At 38.1% G+C, this 19898-nt stretch overlaps 1 protein-coding gene across 1 annotated transcript in view; it reads left to right on the top strand.

The window, feature by feature from the left end:
* The first annotated feature begins 2555 nt into the window (after positions 1-2555).
* The window catches only part of EFNB1 (ephrin B1), a 61982-nt gene continuing 44639 nt past the window's right edge, over positions 2556-19898 (top strand). The window contains exon 1 of the mRNA XM_063432175.1: positions 2556-2929. Coding sequence (XP_063288245.1) covers positions 2823-2929 — 107 coding nt within the window. The 5' untranslated portion in view covers positions 2556-2822. The remainder of the gene's footprint in view (positions 2930-19898) is intronic.

Genomic DNA, 19898 nt, shown 5'->3' with positions numbered 1-19898 from the left:
GCCTACTTCTGCCTTCCCTAGAAAGCTATGGAGTGCATTAACAGCCTAATGGAGACCTTGGTACATTGTCATGTGCGCTTCACTTAGTGAATGGCTGGTAAACATAACTAAACCCAAATTCTATTTACATTTCTGCACTGTAATGTCTACCCAAATATTTAGGCCCCCTTTCCCCTGTTTACAAATCCCAATATGTGTCTGTCACCTACATTTTATACAATTTGTTTTAAATTAGCGAGTACAATAAAATAGCCAATTTATGTTTTCTCCCACATGACTTTGATTGTAATTTGTTTTATATTAAGTTATGAGTTCACTTGTAGACTGAAACACCAATAAAGGATGTTTTGATCTCACTGCAATCTGAAGAGAATCCAGGGATCTGGTGTGAAATGTATGTTGTGCAAATGCATCTTTCTTTAATATATATTTTATACATTTTATTTTTTAATTAAAATTTGTTTATTAATATATATATATATATATATATATATATATATATATATATATTGGATGGCAATGTTTTTGTATTATTATATAGCTGCATAAATGTTTGTTTAAAGTATCATATATTTCATATTTTGAAATTGTTAAAAGTTACATCAATGAGAAAGAAACTTTCAGTCTGTTTGCAATAAAAATACTTTCACTCATACAAAACCGCACAAACAAAATCTCTAGAAATTTTAACCACCTGGATCTGAGCATATAAATCAAAGACATAAAACAGTCACACGGGCATCTTTTAATCCCCCTAATATGACCTAAAAATAAAGGAAGCCTTTAATATGCCCATAAAATTGTCATTATTAGCCGGTAAAACTCAGACCTCACCTAGTGTAAAACATGTTGCTGCAGATTCTAATGAGACGAACAAGGTAGCAAATTCCTTAAACAAGAATTCTGTGCAATGCTATTTATTTCACTTTTATAGGTCTGATGCTGTATATAATGGTAGACTTGTGAAACAGCAGTTTAAATAGTTCACATACACAAGTGATTCCAAACTTCTGTCAACAATCCCAGCATGGCTTATATTTTTGTATTATAAAATATTGTACAGTGAGATGATAAACAATTCTGAATCAACGTTCTAAAAGTTGTGCTATCACCATGGATACAATGGAATGTTGCTGTTCATTGCTCCAGTTTTAGAACGTTGCCCCAGTAGTGCTCTTTGTAACACAACTTTCAGGGTGTAAATATCACTATCACTACAAGAAACGGTATAAAATAGCTTCAGTTATTTACCAATCGCCCCACAAGTGTTGAAATACAATAATTATTTTATTAATGCTCATATAAAAAAAACAGAGCTTTTAAAATTTATATTATTCACTATTTTAATTGGATAAGAATATGTTCCATTCACAGCTAAGTATAAGAGTGACTATACATTTGTAGATGAAGGGCAGAGACAATGCTATTTGTGATATGTTTCATGTTTTAAAATAACTCAATTACAGCACATTCACTCCAATTATGCTCCTAAAATGTCAGGATTCTAGTTTCCTGGGAACTGAAAGGTGAGAGGGGACACCTGAGAGGGATCACTAACTGTCTATTTAGAGTGTTGAATAACAAGGAGCTAAACGAACAAGTTTATACAGAGCTGAATGGAGCTTTCTCATTGTGCAGGAAAGTAGTGTGACTAAGGAAGGGGGCAATGTGAAAAGAATCTAGAAGTGACCTGTCCATTGTTTGCTGAAACATTAAGATGTGCAGGTGAAGCATGCCTTCAAATCCTTCTATAGTATGTTATACACCTACTGAATGAGGGGGTCACCCAGGGACTGACTACTGCAATGAGTGAGGCTGTCCTTCTGGGAGCGAGATGAGTGAGGATCACTTTCTGTGGCTGAGATATATTCTCTCCCTATGATTGAGATATAATCAATCCCTGTGGCTGAGATATTATTTATTTATGCATGCATGTGTATGTATAGGAAATAGACTACCAGGCTTAATGCTCTCTTACTGATCTATTACTGATCAGCTTGCCTAATAAGTGGTACTGATTAATCTGTTCATGATCCTGACCCAGTTGAGCTATAATGACTAAACTTTGCCCCCCACCAGATATTTTTACATTGCAACTCCCATTGTGAGATGAGTTTAGTCCAGTCTAATCCTGGTGGTTTTCATAGTGGGTTAAGTTCCACTCATATTAAATGGCTGCCCATGAACTGGCACTGCTTCTGGTGTGAACTACAACTCCCATGATGCTCAGACAGCCGTTGGAGGGTACAGCAGCGGTGATGGCTGGCAGGTTGTGATGTCCCGGGCCGCACTGACTGAGGTGATAGGTTAAAGCGATTTGCAATGACAGGGACACGGCTCCAGCTCTGCATACAGCACTGACCGTGCGCGGTCTCTTTAATGGGCGGGGCTTAACAGTGGTTCCCTCCCATCGGGCAGTGAGGGCGGGGTTTCCGTGCACGGACCCCGTTCCAAGCGCTGTGATTGGCTGGGAGTGAGCCGTCTGTGGCCCCGCCCCCGGGGGCGGGGGTTGTTGCGAGTCGCGGGTGCCCTGTGCTCAGTGTGAGCCGAGCGGCTGCAGGGATTGGTTCTCAGTTTGCTGTCACCGAGGAGACCGGGCATCGGCAGCCAAGATCACCAGCCAGCGGATCTCAGGGCACCGAGGGCAGCGGGCATGGAGCCGTGAGGGGCCCGGACATTAGCGGAGTGAGCGGGGATATTACACAGCGCTCCGCAGCCGGGCATGGCCAGTTCGGATACCTAAGGGAGCTCGGGATTGGGTTCGGATATTGCTCGGGAAAAGTTCGGCTAAGCTTGGATCCCTGGTGAAGCGGCGGGAGCGGATGGAGGGTCCCTGGCAACTGCTCGGGCTCCTGCTCGCCGTGTGCAGGGTGTGCTCGGTGCTCAGCAAGAGCCTGGAGCCGGTCACATGGAACTCACAGAACCCGCGGTAAGGAGACACCCGGGACTCGCTCATAGTGTACTCAGCACTGTGCCCTGTGTACTCGGCATACTCAGCACTGTGCCCTGTGTAACCAAGCCCGCACTGTATACTCAGGACTGTATACCCACAGCCACACCGTGTACTCAGCACTGTGCCCAGTGTAACCAAACCCGCACTGTGTACCGATAGCCACACCGTGTACTCAGCACTGTGTATTGTATACCGGCCCTCTCACTGTACCGTGTGTATCGGCACCTCTAACTGTGTGCTCCTCACTATATCCCCCCCATACCTAATCACTGTACCCAGCATCTCATAGTGCACACGGTGTACCCCAGATTACCCGGACTCTCCTATAATCCAGACTCTGTGTAATCCCTCTCTGTACCCCGGGAGCCCCTCACACCCTGATCCTGCCTCGCCTAATAGTTTCCCGGGTACCAGCTCCCTGTGCTCACAGTACCCCCCCCCCCCCCCCTCCTCTTCTACTCCTACTGTTTCTTAATGGCCTCCCTGTACACCATGTACTGCTCCTAATAGCACTCGGGCACCATCACACCCTGCTGATACTTCTCAAACCCCAGTACTGCTCCAAATACCCGGGTACACCCCTCCCCTGTACTCCATACACAAACCCCAGTACTGCTCCCAATACCCGGGTACACCCCCCCCCCGCCCTTTACCCCAGTACTGCTCCCAATACCCGGGTACACCCCTCCCCTGTACCCCATAGTCTCAGTACACCAGCCATACAGACCCTCTGCTCCCAGGCTGGTGAGGAGAGGCTTTCCCTCTTACTATTAAACATTTACTCCAGTACTAAAATGTTTTATCTGCAAATGGGTTATTTGTGTTTTTCATAATTTTGTGAGTCCTCACAATCTCAGTATATTCTTTTACCAGAAATGCGATTCTACAATTCTTTCCTGTGAATACCCACATACTGGGGTTAACAGCCCCCTTTCCTTCCAGCCAGTGGCCTGGGGGCACATTACTCTGGGGCTGGTGAAGTCACCGTTTGCTGTTTAGAGGCATAATATGGATAGTCTAGTTTTTTTTAATAGTTTATACAACCACCACAGCCAGTTGGATGCATTTGGATGAGCGTCTCTCTAGACCTACTTTTCAGTGTGTTCTGTTGCATAAGATTGCCATTATTTTATCATGTTGCATTGTGCTCTTTGTATATCATGCAACACAGATAAGGCAGACAGTCTCCCATAGGTCTTTAATATCATAAAGGTCCCTGTGATGGCAGACTTTATTGCTATGATGTGGAGGTGCTATGGAACTGAAAGTACTCTTCCCTTCTTCTAATGTTAATTTTCGTAGGGTTTGTTTGATAAGCTGACATTACACAAAAGGCTTGCAAGTTTGGAGGCGACATTAAATTCTGTTGAGTGACAGTGAGTCAGTGCTAGGCAAAAAGAGACCTGGTTTTGCGTAGATCCATGTGCATTAAGGTTCCCCTTAAATTTTTTTTATTTTTGCCACTTCATTTAGCTTTTGTGGAAATGTGAAATGTTTGGGTTTTTCTTGGCAAGTTTCTTTTGTTGGCAGAGTATTTGTTTTATGAATGTGGATATGGCATCTATTTAAAATGTTGCTTAAACAAAACTTGTCTTGTATTCAAGAATGAATTCCTTTTGAAAGTCATGGAGGTATTTTGTGTCCATCAACTCTCAAACACAAATAGATCTTGGATTATATTCGAAATATTGAGCCGATTTAAAATAAAATAAGTGTGTATTAGTTTTTCGTCTGTGGTATTTCATAGTTATTTATTTTTCTCAATACTGAAATTCTGTGATGTTTTTATTTGGTTTAATTTTGGTTTATTAGAGGTAAAGAGCTAAAGCTTTAGATGAGGTGCTACAGTCCATAATTATGTGATGGATGATTTAGTATTCACATTCAGACTTTGCCCTCAAAGGACTATCCTTAGAATGGAAATCTAAAATGTAGTTGTAAGAAGTGTTGAACAAAGAACATATCTAGAGCAGTTCAATCGCTTGACATTAAATAGACTATTTGTAGAGTTTTAGAAGGTATTTTAGACAGGCTGGGTTTTGTGGTGAGTTGGATGTGACCTACACCTCACCTTGCGTTCCTTGAATGGGCCTGTTCCAACCTAGCCATCTTCTGCTTAGTGGTATTTCATCCATACAATGCCAGATGACCAAACCATTGTCTACTTGTAAACGGTTAAGTGTGTCCCAGTTATGGCGTTTGAGGAGCCTTAAAATGCAGAAAAAATTAAAATCTCAAGTTTAGGAAAAAGTGTTATACAATTTACAATATTAATAGAAAATTAATTTGTTTGTCTGTCACTGAAAGTTTTAGTTTGCTGATCTACTAAAAAAGTTTAACTATGTTTAATTTACACCACTATGGCGCTCCAGCCCAACTGGGGCTTGACATCTGAAGGATTTATTAAGACAGTTAATAAACAGTGAATTAACCGCTGTTATTAAATGGTTTTCAGACACACCCCACCTGATCCCCAGACACAAAATTGTCTTCTAGTGCTATTTTAAAGTGCACTCGCCCCATTCCTATTTGGGATTTGTTAATTATTATTTTTTTCTGCTAAAGAGATTTTCAACTCCTTTGTTGCTGTTTGGGCATGTATCACACAGTTAAGCATTCCTCCTCGGTTAGTGTACCCAATACTAATTTTTGTAATTTTTACTTAAAAACTACATTGCGAAACAAAGAATGCCCTGATCCTGCAATGTAGTTTGATGTGCATTTCCTTAAGTGAAGGAGAGCAAGAGGTGTTTGTTTGTTTATTTATTTTTTATTACAGCACATCTACTCAGCCTGTTGTTGACCTTCTCAATCTGACAGTGGTCTCTCCACGTCACACAGAACTACTGCAGTACGTTCCTTTTTAAGCCTTGGACTGTGTTCTATAGCCATCCTATTTAGGCTTTTCATAAACATGAAGGCTCAGAGTCTGTGATTACCAGATCTGCTTGTTAAAATTCATTCTACAAACAATCCTCAAACCGTTTCGTAGCAGGGAGCTTCAGATATATTTGATTGTTACAGTTTGTTTTAGGTGAACACTGCCACCCATTGTGATGGCGAGATACAATTTAAGAATATCTATAAAAATCTTTAACTGGTAGCTTAGACTTTAGGATATACTGTGTGAATCTAGGGCTTCTTCTTGAAAGGGTCTTTGTAATAATTTGAAAATAAACCTGTCCGCTGCCAGAGGGAGCTGTAACAACCTCTACGAGTACTGCTGCTCCTTCTGCTAATAAACAGTGGATGGCTGGGAGATCAGCATACCTCTCTGCATTTTGTTAACACACTTTCACAGTTAAAATGAATTGGGTTCTTAGGAAACTAGCGCTTTGTTATGGTTAAGTCAAAAATTAAAAAACCCTCCAATCTTTTTCCTGAATGCTTTGGTTTAAACTTTTTTTTTTTTTTTTTTTTTTTTTTAACACTAAAATTCTGAAATAAAACAGGATGATTTTAAATGATTAAGGCTTTTAAAGATGGGATATAAGGCCCAGGTGGTTTTTGTATACTTTGTATTTTTTAATTTAATGACTGGCAATGTTCTTTCTCTTTTATACTTTTACAAACAGGCGGTCCATCTGTTTGAAAATACTATTTTTTATAAAGCGCTAACAGTATTCTTTGAAACAGGACTCTGTTCTCTGCTTTGGCCGGTAAAATACTAAAAGATTTAGAGTAAATTTGTCTTGCTTGTTAATGTGATGTGTTCTACTTTTCGCTCCTATGCCTTCTTAATGATTGAGCTGAAAACTACCTAAGAACTATTGATCTATTTAAGTGTAGATATTACTGTCTCTGCCAGAATTTGGGGGGTGGACGGTGGGTGCTCTTACAAAGCACAGCTGCAAGGAATCAAAATCGCAATGTGCTTTTGCCTAATTCCATCCTCTTTAACATTTTGACATGTGTTAACACCTCCGTGTTTAGGTGTCCACTCTTAACTGTACTTGAATAGTACCCTGCTTTCAAGATTTTTTTTTTTTTGCTTTTTATTTTAAAATTGTAGAGCCTTTTGGTTAGTTGCCATAAGTGCCTGCTCTACCATTTGTGCCCTCTATATTTATTAGCGATTGCCCTGGTAGGAAATTGAGTAAAATTATGTAACTGCCTAGACTAAAAACTGTGGCAAAGTTTTCATGATATACTTTGGGGAAAAAAGATTGATCTTATTTATTTTTTGCGCATGAAGGCTAGGTCAGTTCTTAAGAAAACTTTTCATAAAACCTGGTCTTTATATTCAATCTTGTCACTTTACTTTTGAGGGTTCTGGATTTTTTAAAGAATAATAGTATTTTAATTTGTTAGCGTACCTATATTCAAGGTTTCATTACTTTGAAAGGCTTTACTGTTCATCCAGAATACTTTTGTGCGTGTTTCCTAAATGGTTTAACTGCAACGGATATTTTTGTGCTGACCAATTATAAAAGTTATGATGAGCACATAAAAATCTACAATATGTTGTGAGGTACCCATATATTCCATAATAATACTGGGAATAAATTCAAAAATTCTCAGTTTTCTTAAAAAAAAAAAAAAAAAAAAAGTTTTTTTTTTCTTCTGCTTAAGCATTTCTTAGTGTGTATTCCCTCTTGCTTTTAGTTCCAAAACAGGTGACTTAGTATTCGTCTAAAAGTTATTGCTTAATTCTTCAATAATTAAGCATTAAGGTGCCAAAAAACTTTGTTAGATTTTTTTTTTTCTTAAAATAAAATATGTTCATGGGGCCTGCAACAAATGTCAGTGACAAAGTATTAAGCACACCCCAGAAATAATCATACTGTATTTAGATGGTAATATTTACCTAAATCTACTGAAAAATAAATATATTATAAATGTTTCATTTAGTAGTCTAACCAAACTGTATTTGCATCTCATTTTCTACACTCCCCTGAAAAGAAACCACTTTGAAACTTCTTCTTTTATTACACATATATTTTATTTTATATATAAATATTTTAACTTTGAAATATTTCCTTTTATTTTGAGTATTTGTGCCCCCAACCTGCTGTTTATTCAGCGGACTACTTTACAAGTCTGTGTATGTAGGACACACTGAAATGTCAGGAGCTTTTGGGGGCATATAATTGTGTAGAACAGTTTTTACTACAATGAAACCTTTCAACGCAATATATAACCACTAGTGTGTCTTTTTTAATTCTTCTTTTTTTTTTTTGACCTTTCTAATGTCGTTGTTTTTGAATCCAGTCTCCATTTTCCTTATCAGTTATATTGATGGTTTTTGTGGCGATTTATGTTGTTTATGATAGAAGGATCGTAGCCATGTACAATAATTGTGAAGTTAAACAGTCCATCAGGAGACTTCGAAAGTGTAGCAGATCTAACCTTTTAGTTGCCAAAGTAGTATTGGTAAACTGACATTTGTGTCTGCCTCGGCAGTAACCACTTGCTAACAAATAGGACACAGCATAGTTCGATATGCCATGTATAAGCTAACGGTTTAGGAAGCAGTGACATTTCTGCTGCTGTAATGGTTTTTGTCTCAGTTGTGGTAAATAAGACATTAGGCTTATGGTAATTACATTGTGCTGCGTTAGCAGTAGGATCGTTTCTCTAACAAGGGCTCATTTGCAACAGTGACTTTTTTTTTTTTTTATTTCCCTCCACCCTTATTTCACTCCAGCAGCACCTGGATTTAATGGCTTCAGCTCTCATTTACAATGCAGGTTTATTTTGTGTAGTCTGTTCCTCCAAAATACTTTGCATAGCAACTAAATTGTTCAGAGCTCCAGGACTGACAGATTAATATTCAACTTGTCACTCTCCCAGGTAGCTGGGGCTTTATAATTCACACTACTCTTTAGAGGCGAAAAGCAATAAGGCACCCCAGGGGATATCAAACCTTCCTCCTCAAGCATGTTATGTGCTAAAAGGATGTGACAGATTCTACCATGCAGACACCCCATGCAAACATGCTTCACCGCATGCTGTCTGGGGGATGCATTGAGTGTGCATTTTGGGATTTCTATGTAACAGTCCTCAATAGTGGTAGCGTTGTTCACTTTTCTAGTAGTAATGGTATTCAACCAAGCGACTGATTTTTCTGCTTTTCTTTTTCTTTTATATTTTCCTAACTTTCGTAAATCTACTTAATGCAATTTTGTTTGCCTATTGGTTTTAAAATCTACCTATTAAATAGCCTGGGTTAGATTAGTGTCATCTCGTATCTTTCCTCTGTTCAGATATTAAAGATCGTTAGTGATTCCAAGGTTACACAACAGGTAACTGATTATAATGCCTGAAACGCAATGTCGGTGCCCTGCCTTTAGCGCTCAAGTCACTGAGTTTTGTACGATTCTGAAATGGATTCTGGATGCTTATCTTGGATCTTAGTTAAAAATAAGCAAGTCTTTCCTAAACTTAATTCAGATTTATAAAACTTTTTCTCCCCCCTCAGTGTTCCTTTTCCGCTTAGTCATTTTAATTTATTTTGCATTTCAATCTGCAGAGTGAGTTATTGACATCATTTGGCACTTTTTTCCACTTTGTTACATATGCCCTTTTATCGGGAGTATTGCTGTATTTTATGAAAGTAAATTTGAAGCAGATTCTCTTTAGAAATCAGAGACCCACTTAACATTCCTTTTGTTAACAGGGCAACTTTCCCTATGAGGGCCTACTAGCTATGGCTTGGGCATATTGGTAATGTACAGGGGAGCAGTGCTTGTATTATTAGATCAGCTGCTCTAATATTCTGGGTCAGTTTCAGTCAGACTTGCATCTTCTTGCTTTTGGCTGGCCTCTGCTAAATTACTGATGTATTAATGAAAACCCTGCTTTCCTCAGCCAAACGGGACTCCTGGCTGAGCGAAATTAAATTAGAACTCGCTTGTACCTTGTGGTCCATGGACCTCCTGCTGCCCATTCCTTATCTGTGATAAGCTCCCAGGTAGTATAATATAATTGAGCTGTGCTAGTCACAGATAAGACTGTTGAATCAGCTGGAGCTGTGTGAAGATGCACAGTACCATTATATAGTCGTGTAACCTTTCCCCATTTTTTAATTTAATTTTGTTTTTCCTTCCACACCAGAGCAGCATTTTTGATGTGCTTTTGTGACTTTCTACTGAAGCGCAAGTAACTGTGCTATTTCTGTAGTCTGTCTTTCTCTGCTGTAGAATGTCACTGCATACCTATTCTGTCCCCCAATTTTGACCTACCAATCACTTGGCTTTCATGCTGTGTCTGTATGATTTTATTTATGTATTTTTTTTTTCGAGTTTCTTCGTTTTTATCCCCCAGGTAGCAACGTGTATGTGTTGCTTGCATAAATATTGAATAAGTTGCGTACATGATAGTCGGCCTAGACTTTTTGTGCATTTCTTATTTACGTTGTGCAGGCTAAATGTAATCTGCTCCAAATCCCTCTGCCTACAGCAGCGTTAACAGATTTTATATGCTAGGGGAGACTCTTGTTTGAGACTGTTTCACCCTAGTTAACCTTATGCGATAATAATGTTTAAACAGCAAGTTATCTTTTAAAAATAACAGTCTTATCAGCTGTAGAGTGCATGTCCAAACACTAGTGTGCTGGTCCCTGTTATAGTTACATGTGCTGGGAGCTTGTTTTAATGCTTCATCCGACAAAATCTTTTATCTGGAATAATTTACGCATTAAAATCAATGCAGCTGGGATTGCCTCCTTCCCTGCACACTCTTACTATGTGTAACCAATTCACTGCTACATCATTTCTGCCCCGTGCGTGCTTTCAACTAATTAAAAAAGCCACTTCTAGAAAACCTTTTTTATTTTAATGTAATTTTTTTTATAATAAGGGAAACTTTAGTTTGGTTTTTGAGGAAAACATGATTTATTTTTATTGTATGACCTGTGGAAATTTGTAACAAAGCTGAGCAGCCATTTTGCCTTAGGAAAAAGTAGTTTTTTGTCTTCTTTGATTTGTAAGGTTAGTTTTTGTAAGCAATCACTTGTTTTGTATGACACTAATTTTCTAAACATTTGAAAGAAAAGGGTTCAAATACAGTTGTCAGTAACTTTTAGAGACTTTACAATATACCGGATTCTATACATCCAGTGCTTGAACTGGTTGCCAAGTCATTGGATTTTAATGACAGATTGACGTGTCTCCATACTCGCATTTGGTAGACATATTTGGATTAAGTCTGTGGGCATACCGCTTTCTTGGTTCCCATAAAAAGTATTCAAAAGATGAAGTGTTGAGAGTAACATTTTCAAAGCTTTTGGCTCCTGCAGTTTGTCTGTTATTCTGTAAGCTCTATAAAATGGCTGCATAACTTGCTATGGAGTTTTTCATACTCTGAGCATGATTACGCAGTGCTGGCTATGCGGAGCCTGTCTCTGCTTTTGTTGTGCTTCACACGCACTTCTTGTTTTTTGTGAGTGTGCGTGTCTGAGTGCAGATATCCCAAGAGCTCTGGTCTGTAGCAACTTGTGTCATTATTCTTTTACTGCGGGAGATCCCTCACCTGACTTACTGAGCTCTGTCTAGAAAGAAGCCCTCAATGCCATTTGGAAAATCCATTAGCAAGACAGAGCTTCTGCCAAGACAGAAAACAATAAAACAAAGCATCAAGTTGTAAATGTGTTAATTAGTCTTGGGACCTAGCAAGCTGCACCATGGCAGATAATGAACTTTCCTGAAGTGTGCTGCTATCTGTGTGACTCTACAGTTTCCAAATGGTTAAAAAGTTTCTGTAGTGTAGTTTTAGTTTTGTTTAACCTCCCTTGCAATTTAATTTTAGGATGTCCGTTTGCTGACTGAATAAGAATAGTCCTGTGTGTTTGTGCCACAGGCTTAAAAATAGAACATTACATATTTTCAGTGTTGGCTGTTCGTTTTCTTCAGCAATTTCTAACACAAAGGGGGAGATTTATCATCGCGTCCGTGAATAATCTCTGCCTTTTCTGGGATTTTGTGTCTGTCGGGAATTGGTGTTCTCGCTGTTTACTTTATAGGTTTTCTATAAATTTTGTCAGTTTTATTTTGCTTTACTTTGTATAGCACATTTCATTTAATTATTCATTTTTTTCCCCCCCTCTTAAAGTGTTTTTTTTTTTTTTTGGTGTTTTTTTTTCTACATAATTTTTCATTGTGGTATGCAAAGCAGTTGAACATATCATATTTTTAGTGGCCCATAATTGTCAATAAGCAGAAACCTGTCCGACTATAGAAAGGCTAAAAAGTATAATTTTTTTGTATTACTTTTTTTAGAACATTGATAAAACTGCGGCAGACTTTTGAGTACTTCTTCTCCCCATTGAAAAACTTTTTGATTCACTTTGCTAAATCTCCCCCAAATATATCTGGATCATGAAACTTAAAACCATATGGGGATTCATTAAAACCTATATTAGTTTCGTATAAAGGTTAACATTTTTCTTTTGTCTCTAATAAATTCAAAGTGACCACGGGTAATTTTTGAGTCGTTCACTAAATACTGCATTTCAGATTTAAGGTCAGTTTAGCCAAACTAGAGAAATCCCCATTTCATTTTGGGCATTTTTAAAATCACTTTAAATTCTCTACAATTCATTCTATAGTAAATAACATGATTAATGTAACAAACTGAGGACTGAAAAAACAACTGCAATATTTCATTTGAAATCTTTGGACATCCCAAAAGTCCTGAATTTGCAGCCTATCTTAGTGATGGACATTTTAAACTCCTCAAAGTCTCCATTACATAAACTGGCTTACCGGACGGACTCCAGACTACGTGTGTTGGCCTATCTTATTGTATTTTTAGTGCATGCAGACAAATGGTTAAATCATTTAGTATCTGATTACTATTCTCTGCTTTGTCAGCTTAACCATAAAGTTCTGTAAAAGCCTGCTTTATAAAGTAAAAAAAGGGGATTATCCATAGTGGCGTGTTTTATAAGCTGCTTGTATTAAGTGTACTAGTTATGCCGCTCTCTCTCTTCTGGTTATAAAATGTGTATTTCTATTCAGCAACAGGAAGTGTTTGGGACCACCACTTGCATATAAATGGAATATGTGTTTATCATATATATAATTTTTTTTATTTATTTATTTTTTTTCTTCAGATTTTAGTTTCTTTTAAAACGTATTCTGATTTATCACTGTAATTTATTCCGTATTGACTTACACTTCAAAATCAAATTTTACGTGACTCAATCACCCCTTCCTTTCAAAAACATGAAGTATTTCATAAAGATAAAATCTTTATGAACTACTCACATTGACTGTGAAGGTATAACACAAAGTAGTGACTACTTTCTATGTGTTTTTTTGTACTCCATTGGCAAAAGGCGGGGCTACTGCCGTCAAGATTTGTCAGTTCCCCCAGCCGTCACTAGTGACAGCTGTCAGGAAAAAGGTATTGTCTGTGGAGGCTCCCACGGGATCCACCATAAACATCAGTGTTCTACTCTTGCTCATGCGCAAAAGTAAAGCACTGACGTGGGCTCCAGGCAGATGACGCGCCAGATACTGAAGAGGATCTTTCAGATGGTGGCGGCTGTAAGGAACAGCTTCAGGTAAGTATAATCTGCCTGCACCTCCAGGCCACTGCATACTATGCAGCGATGTCACCATGACAGGTCTTTGTCACCTTCTTGAGTCTTTGTAGATTTTGCAAAGCTGCTTTCAACAAATGTTTTTTTTATTTTTTTTTTTGCAGTGACCCTTATAAAGACCCATATTTTAATAATGCATTAGATGCACATATGGGGATTTTTTTTTTTTAGCTTTCCCTAGATTTTTCACCCTTATATTTACGTTCTTTGATAGGCTCTTCTAGTTAAAATAGTTATGGAAATGCAGTTTGAGGTCCCTAGCAGTTTCCTGTGTAGTAATGTACGTGATCATTGCTGGTTCTTTAATAGCTGTGGATCTTGGGCTGCCCTTTGTAATCCTTTTTAAAGCCCTCATCGTCTAGCCTTAAACAGTGAATGTGTATTTAATCTGTTAGCCCCAATTTGAGGCAAGTCCATTTTTTAATTTTACTTCTATGCATGCTGAATCATATTTTTAAGCTGCCTAACGCACATAGGGAAGTTGTCTAAGCAAAAAGAGGGTTTCAATGAAGCATGTTTGGGTGCTGGAAACACCCCTATTTGGAAAATGTATAAATAATTTTTCAGGATTTTGTGTCCCTGAGCTTTTCTTATTGGTTTGCATTGACATCAGTACTGTACTGTAACAAGATTTGGTGTCTTGGCTAGAAGTGGGAATTTATTTTAAAGGTTAGATTTTGGATGTCATTTTTAAGGGGCCAGCTCTGCTTTGTCTAGCAACCCGTCTTCATTCTATTACTGAAGATTGGTTTGCTTGCTTAACCCTTATGCTGGCTGCGCTGGACTTGACATGGGGTTTACATATACAGGCGGTTTGTCCAAAGACCACTGTGTAGATTACTCCTAAATATCCAATTATTTCAACTGTGAAGATTAAGAAAAAGCTGCAATTATTATAGATATAAACATTTACAGTAATACAGATGCATTTGTTAAAGTTGCTGGGATTGCGTACTCTGTTAAGTGTAACACCTTTAATAACATACATATTGCTTTTGGAGCAAATCAGTCGCCTGGATTTGTTGGTGACTGAATTCAGAATGGCCAAATGTAGGTTAGAATAGCGGATTTTTGGCCTGCTTTTTGCCATTCAAATGTAATTCAATGTTTAGTGAATAATCCTACTGAATGCCACCTGAAACTCTTCATTTAAGATAATGGTCCAAGTTACTTTGACTACACATTTATTAATTGTTGTTTTGTGTGTGTGTGTGTGTGTGTGTGTGTGTGTGTTTTTCTGAGTTTTAGAAGACACTGCATGGATGCTAAACAGATACACAATATTTGATAAATATTGAGAGGTTGGAGGGGGCCATACTCATTGAAGGACCCAGAAGTTGAATGCAAAATATTTCCCCTCGTTGGGAGCCAGAAGCCACATTTGTAGGAGCTGTGGCTCTCCCCATCTTACATTTATCAATCCCATTCCTAGCGACAGGGGAAATTAAAACCTCCAAGAGGTCCTTCCCTACAATTAATGACTGGAACATTCTTGCTTTGCAACAGTAATTTTAACATGTCTCCTAAATATTATTTTACTTTTCTAGGTGTCAAATTTTAGATTTTGGCAAACTCTTTTGTATATCTGTATATTAACAGTGGTGCCCCCACCCCTCCCTTGACTATTAGCCACTAGTATATGTGACAAGTATTGGATAAACGTACTACATGAACAGATTTTTCACTACTGTTACTTTGTTTTTTGGTTTTTTTCTGGGTATAATTTCCTGTTACTGGAGTTAGACCAAGACCTTCTTGCCTCCATGTTTTATGCACATCCATTAGTCTGCTATTGTTCTTGTCAATAAAATTATCTGCATGCTCTGCAGTTCTGGTCATCTAGCTGACAAACAAGGATGGCAACATACTTAAGAGACATTAGTGTCACTGCGCTTCTATGTGCATTCTTTTTTTTTTTTTTTTTTTTTAATTCAAAGTTTACAGTACAGATAACACAGAGCTGCCTCCCTCGGATTGGGATTCATTTTCTGTAAAACACACTTTCAGGCTAAAACCTAACCGTTCTCGAAAGAGTTGAAGGTGAATTACTTTAAACTATTGATGTATGTAAAATGTTCTGCAGGCTGTTTCCTCCAGAATAAAATCAGAATACTTATACAGCCTCTACACCTCACATTAGGGTGGGTGGGTATAATGTACCGGTACATATATTTTATAGTTGTTATACATGCTGGTTTTAGTAAGAAACTCCATTTTCTCTTCATGCGGCATTGTTGCTCAAATAATATTCATCATACTAATATTCTAATGTCAGTTTGTTTTTCTGGTGGTCTCTTTCGTTTTACAAAAAAGTAGGAATTTGTGTCTGCTGGGAAAGCAATGTCAATCAGATTTCATATTTAAAGTAGCTTCCATTTTTAATTATAGCAGAGATGCTAATTTCCTTGTACATATCCAAACTAAAAATGTTATCTGCATGATTGATTTGAGCCATGTGGGCTGCCGTGCATAGCATTTTGCTCTGTTTATGAACAAACTTTAATATTGCAAAGTATGTAGACCGCTTGAGGGAAGTCGACGGCCCCTCATACTTCAAGCAATGCCGACCAAAGCATTTTGTTTAATGATTTAGTCCGGGAAAAGCAATGGATGATTACCTATAATTAGAAAGCCGAACTATGCCCTGTTTTCTAAAAAAAATAAGTGGGGGGGGGGGGGGGGCGAAAGATAGCATTGTAATTGTACGCATAGAGGTCTCTCCTCCACCACTCAACTGTGCATTTGTTTTTTGAGGGAATAAATGTTTGTGGATGTTCTAACATTTATCTGCAGCCATTGTGTGATATGCTCTGGCACACTCACATGTCAGGAGATGCCAAAAACAAAGGTAAACCGGTTTATTCACTAAAGTGAGATTTATCGTGAATTCAAAGTTAATTCCAAGTGAATCTCAAATTTTAGACCAAAAACTAAAGTACAAAAAAAAATCTCCAAGTCACCTATACTGCGTAATTCTTACATTGGTAAACACCCCGAATTACAACAGCCCGAGAACTTGAGAAATTGCTCTTGACATATCAAAATCTATGAGGGCAATTGTGGGGAATTCAAAGGGAATTTCATATTTAAGGCTAAAGTAGTCAAACATTGCAAACTTGAAATATGTATGTATGTATTTTAATTTTTAATATTTTATTTTTCTAGCTATATTTTTGTCTTAAATTTGAAATTCACTTCAAATTTACTTTGCAGTCCTGGCAGCTCTCCATTTAGTAATTAATTCTGCGTGTTTTTTTAAATATTTTATTAATATTTTCTTTCTCCTCTATGGAGATTTAAGCTTAAATCATTGGCATCGGATAACATTTAAACTATACACTGCTGATATTTTAGCCAACACCACGTATAGATGTAATGTTAGTCTTTAAAGTGCCACCATGTCATGTTTTGCTTGACAGGTGCACTTTAAATTTAATATGCCTTAGAAGTCCCACTTTGTCTAGTATTTAATCCTTTGATTGGTGGAAAGGGAGCAGCATGTTGCTTTTACGCACCCCTCTGGCAGTCTGTGTTTTAAATATGTAAAATTCCTCTCTAATAATTCTTGTATGACACATGGAATATCCTATAGTCATTACACAGGGCTACTGTATCCCATTCCCAGTACAGGTGTTCGAAGGACAGGTGACTGTAATTTGTGTGTCGGTGGAGATTTAAAGCCGTAGTAAGAGGAATTAGGTTATTTCTATCGGAGTTGAACGGTCACGGGATTATTTATTTCTATATTTTTTTTCCCACATTCCCCCAGTGCTGCTTGTGGATTTAATCCTTCCCAAATCTCTGCAGATGTCAGGGAAAATCCCCTGCTTGAAAGTGGAAATCGATCTGATGATCTGAGCTGAAAATGACCTCTTAATCTGCGCCTTCCATCCTGCAATTCTGTACATATAAACAGAGATTCTGGCAATCTATTGTTTGCATGGATGCATGTAAATGGGTCAGGCACACTAAATTGTCTGGTGGTTTTATTTTTTTCCATCCCAAAATAAGTAATCTTTCACAATTTCCCATTTCAGTTGGTAGCTAGCGGGGAATATTTAACGTCGCTCACCATGTAAGACTGCCATGGCGCATTGCGTTTTGATTTAATATAAGATGGTGTGCTCAGCTATGGATTGGTGATGTCACCAGGTTTTACACACACAATGCCACAAACATTCTAAAACTGTGTAGTGCTTTTACTTTTTTTTTTTTTAATGTTGAACAAATGCATACATCTGTATTCTGATAATGTTAAATGCCTCTGTATCATCTCGTTTAATTTCCCTTTCAAGATTTGTGCATCTTGGCTATGATAATACATGTCTGCCATATTACGGTGTGCCAGGTCATGCAGGTTCTAATATACATTTGTGTGTTTTCTTATATTCTAGAGCAGAGGTAGGCAACCCTTGGCACTACATATGTTGTGAGCTACTTTGCCATTAATGCTCTTACAGCCATAATGCTGACAAAGCATCATGGGAGATGTAGTTCACAACATCTGGGGTGCTGAAGGTTGCCTACCTCTGTTCTAGAGTTTTTTGCCATGCCAGGGTGTGTGGGTTTGCCAGTTCTGTTTACACAAGGGATGTTTGTGAAGGCTGGACTGTTGAGGGTGGGAGCGAGTTCATTTTATTGGATTAACTGTCCGTCTGTAGAACTTTTGGAACTTTGTGTGCAGGCAAAGCAGTGAGAATGAAATGGCACTGTGTGTATTGGTGAGGGCTGATTGGTTTTCAAAAGTTCTAGGGCTCAATAGCTGGATAGGCCAGGTAACAGTTGCCTGTGTGCCAGTGTTTAGTAGTCACTCCCGTATAGGTCAGTGGGATGGGCTTAGTGTAACACCTGGTGGGCATAAAACTTTTTTGTTGTATTTTGGTATGGTCAGCTGTGCATTTATGCCCCTATAATGTACAACTTTTTGTATGGCTGCTGGTCCTGTATCATAGTACATATGAGCTGGTACACTGAAGGTTTTCCATGTCTGCACGAAGGGACTCAAATATAAACTGTACAGGGGGGCGTTTTTGAAATCTGAAAGAAACAAACCCTCACTTTAACTGATATCATTGCATTTACAGGTTTCCCTTAAAATTAATTTACAATATTATTTTTGCCAAGCTATAGTACTTGGTCCGTTTTATAAAAATGCAGAAAAGATTAAGAATATATTGTCTCAATGTAGAGGTCCTATGGATTCTGATGACTGAGCTGCTTCAATGATCCTAGATGGATGACTGCCAGTTGTGTCGTGGGCAGGCTTTAATAGAACCCAGGAGCCTGGGACGTCTGCAGTGTTGGCATGCCAAGGTTTTCATTGTTCTGGTGAGCCGCAGCTTCTAGTAATGGTACTGCATGCTCCTGAATGTTACATAGAGATCACAGCTTTCTGTCACTTGGAAATAATTTCAATTAAAGGAACACTCTAGCATTAGAAATAAAAACTTGTATTCCTAATGCTATAGTGTACTGCAATTTCTTTTTTTTTTTTTTTTTTTTTTTTTTAAATTCAGGCCCCCTCTCCTAAATCTAAATTAAAAACTAGAAAAAAGATTTTACTGCACTCCTTTTGGAGGTTAGCAAAGTCAGATTCTGTTCTGGCAGCAGAACCACCTCTAATGGCTGTCCGGAAGAACATCCTGTTTTTGTCCTCTTAAAGGACCACTAAAGTCACCCAGGCTACTTCATCTCAATGAAGTGACCTGGGTACTGTGGTCTTGCCATACAGACCTCCACTACAGGCACTTCCTGCTGCAGCAACCAAGTAAAACAAGGTCAGGCGATTGCAACTGCACTGCGCATGTGCATCACTTTCTATGAGTAGCGTTGGATTTGACAGACTCCAGAGGAGGCCATAACACCAGGGGTAAATCAAGGGAGCATTGGTGCTGGGGGAAAATAAATAATAATAAAACTATTTTTTATTTATTTTAATTGTGGACTGTGGTGGGTTATATAGACAGGGCTATTAAAGCATTAGGATTTACAGATGCTTTAGTGTTCTTTTAGAACTCTCATAGGTCATGTTTAATTGGTATCTCGTAGCATAAGCTATTCCTCTAACCTCCTGCACTTGGACGTAAAAGCCTAAACTGAGCAATGTTGATACAAATTTTTTTATTGATTTTTTTTTTTTTTTTTCCTTAAAGTGTGTTTTTCGACTTACATATTTTTCTTTTGCAAAACAAGGGTGTCTTTGTTTTTCTCTTCCTGGTTCTATTAAGTCTGAGTAATGTGAGTTGTGTGAGATGACAGGTGTGCGTTGTTACCATTGTAAAGTTGCCACTCACTTTGCCATTTATGGATGGCTTTTATCATGGGTCAGTTGAGTTTAGTGTTGAGTTTCATGGCCTTCATTTAAGAAATAGGTGTAGTTCAAGTAAAATTATGCTTGTG

The sequence above is a fragment of the Pelobates fuscus genome, chromosome 9 (genome assembly GCF_036172605.1).
Source record: "Pelobates fuscus isolate aPelFus1 chromosome 9, aPelFus1.pri, whole genome shotgun sequence".
Taxonomy (NCBI): Eukaryota; Metazoa; Chordata; class Amphibia; order Anura; family Pelobatidae; genus Pelobates; species Pelobates fuscus.
The sequence above is the reverse complement of the archived record's forward strand: the minus strand, read 5'-3'. Positions and strand labels throughout refer to the sequence as shown.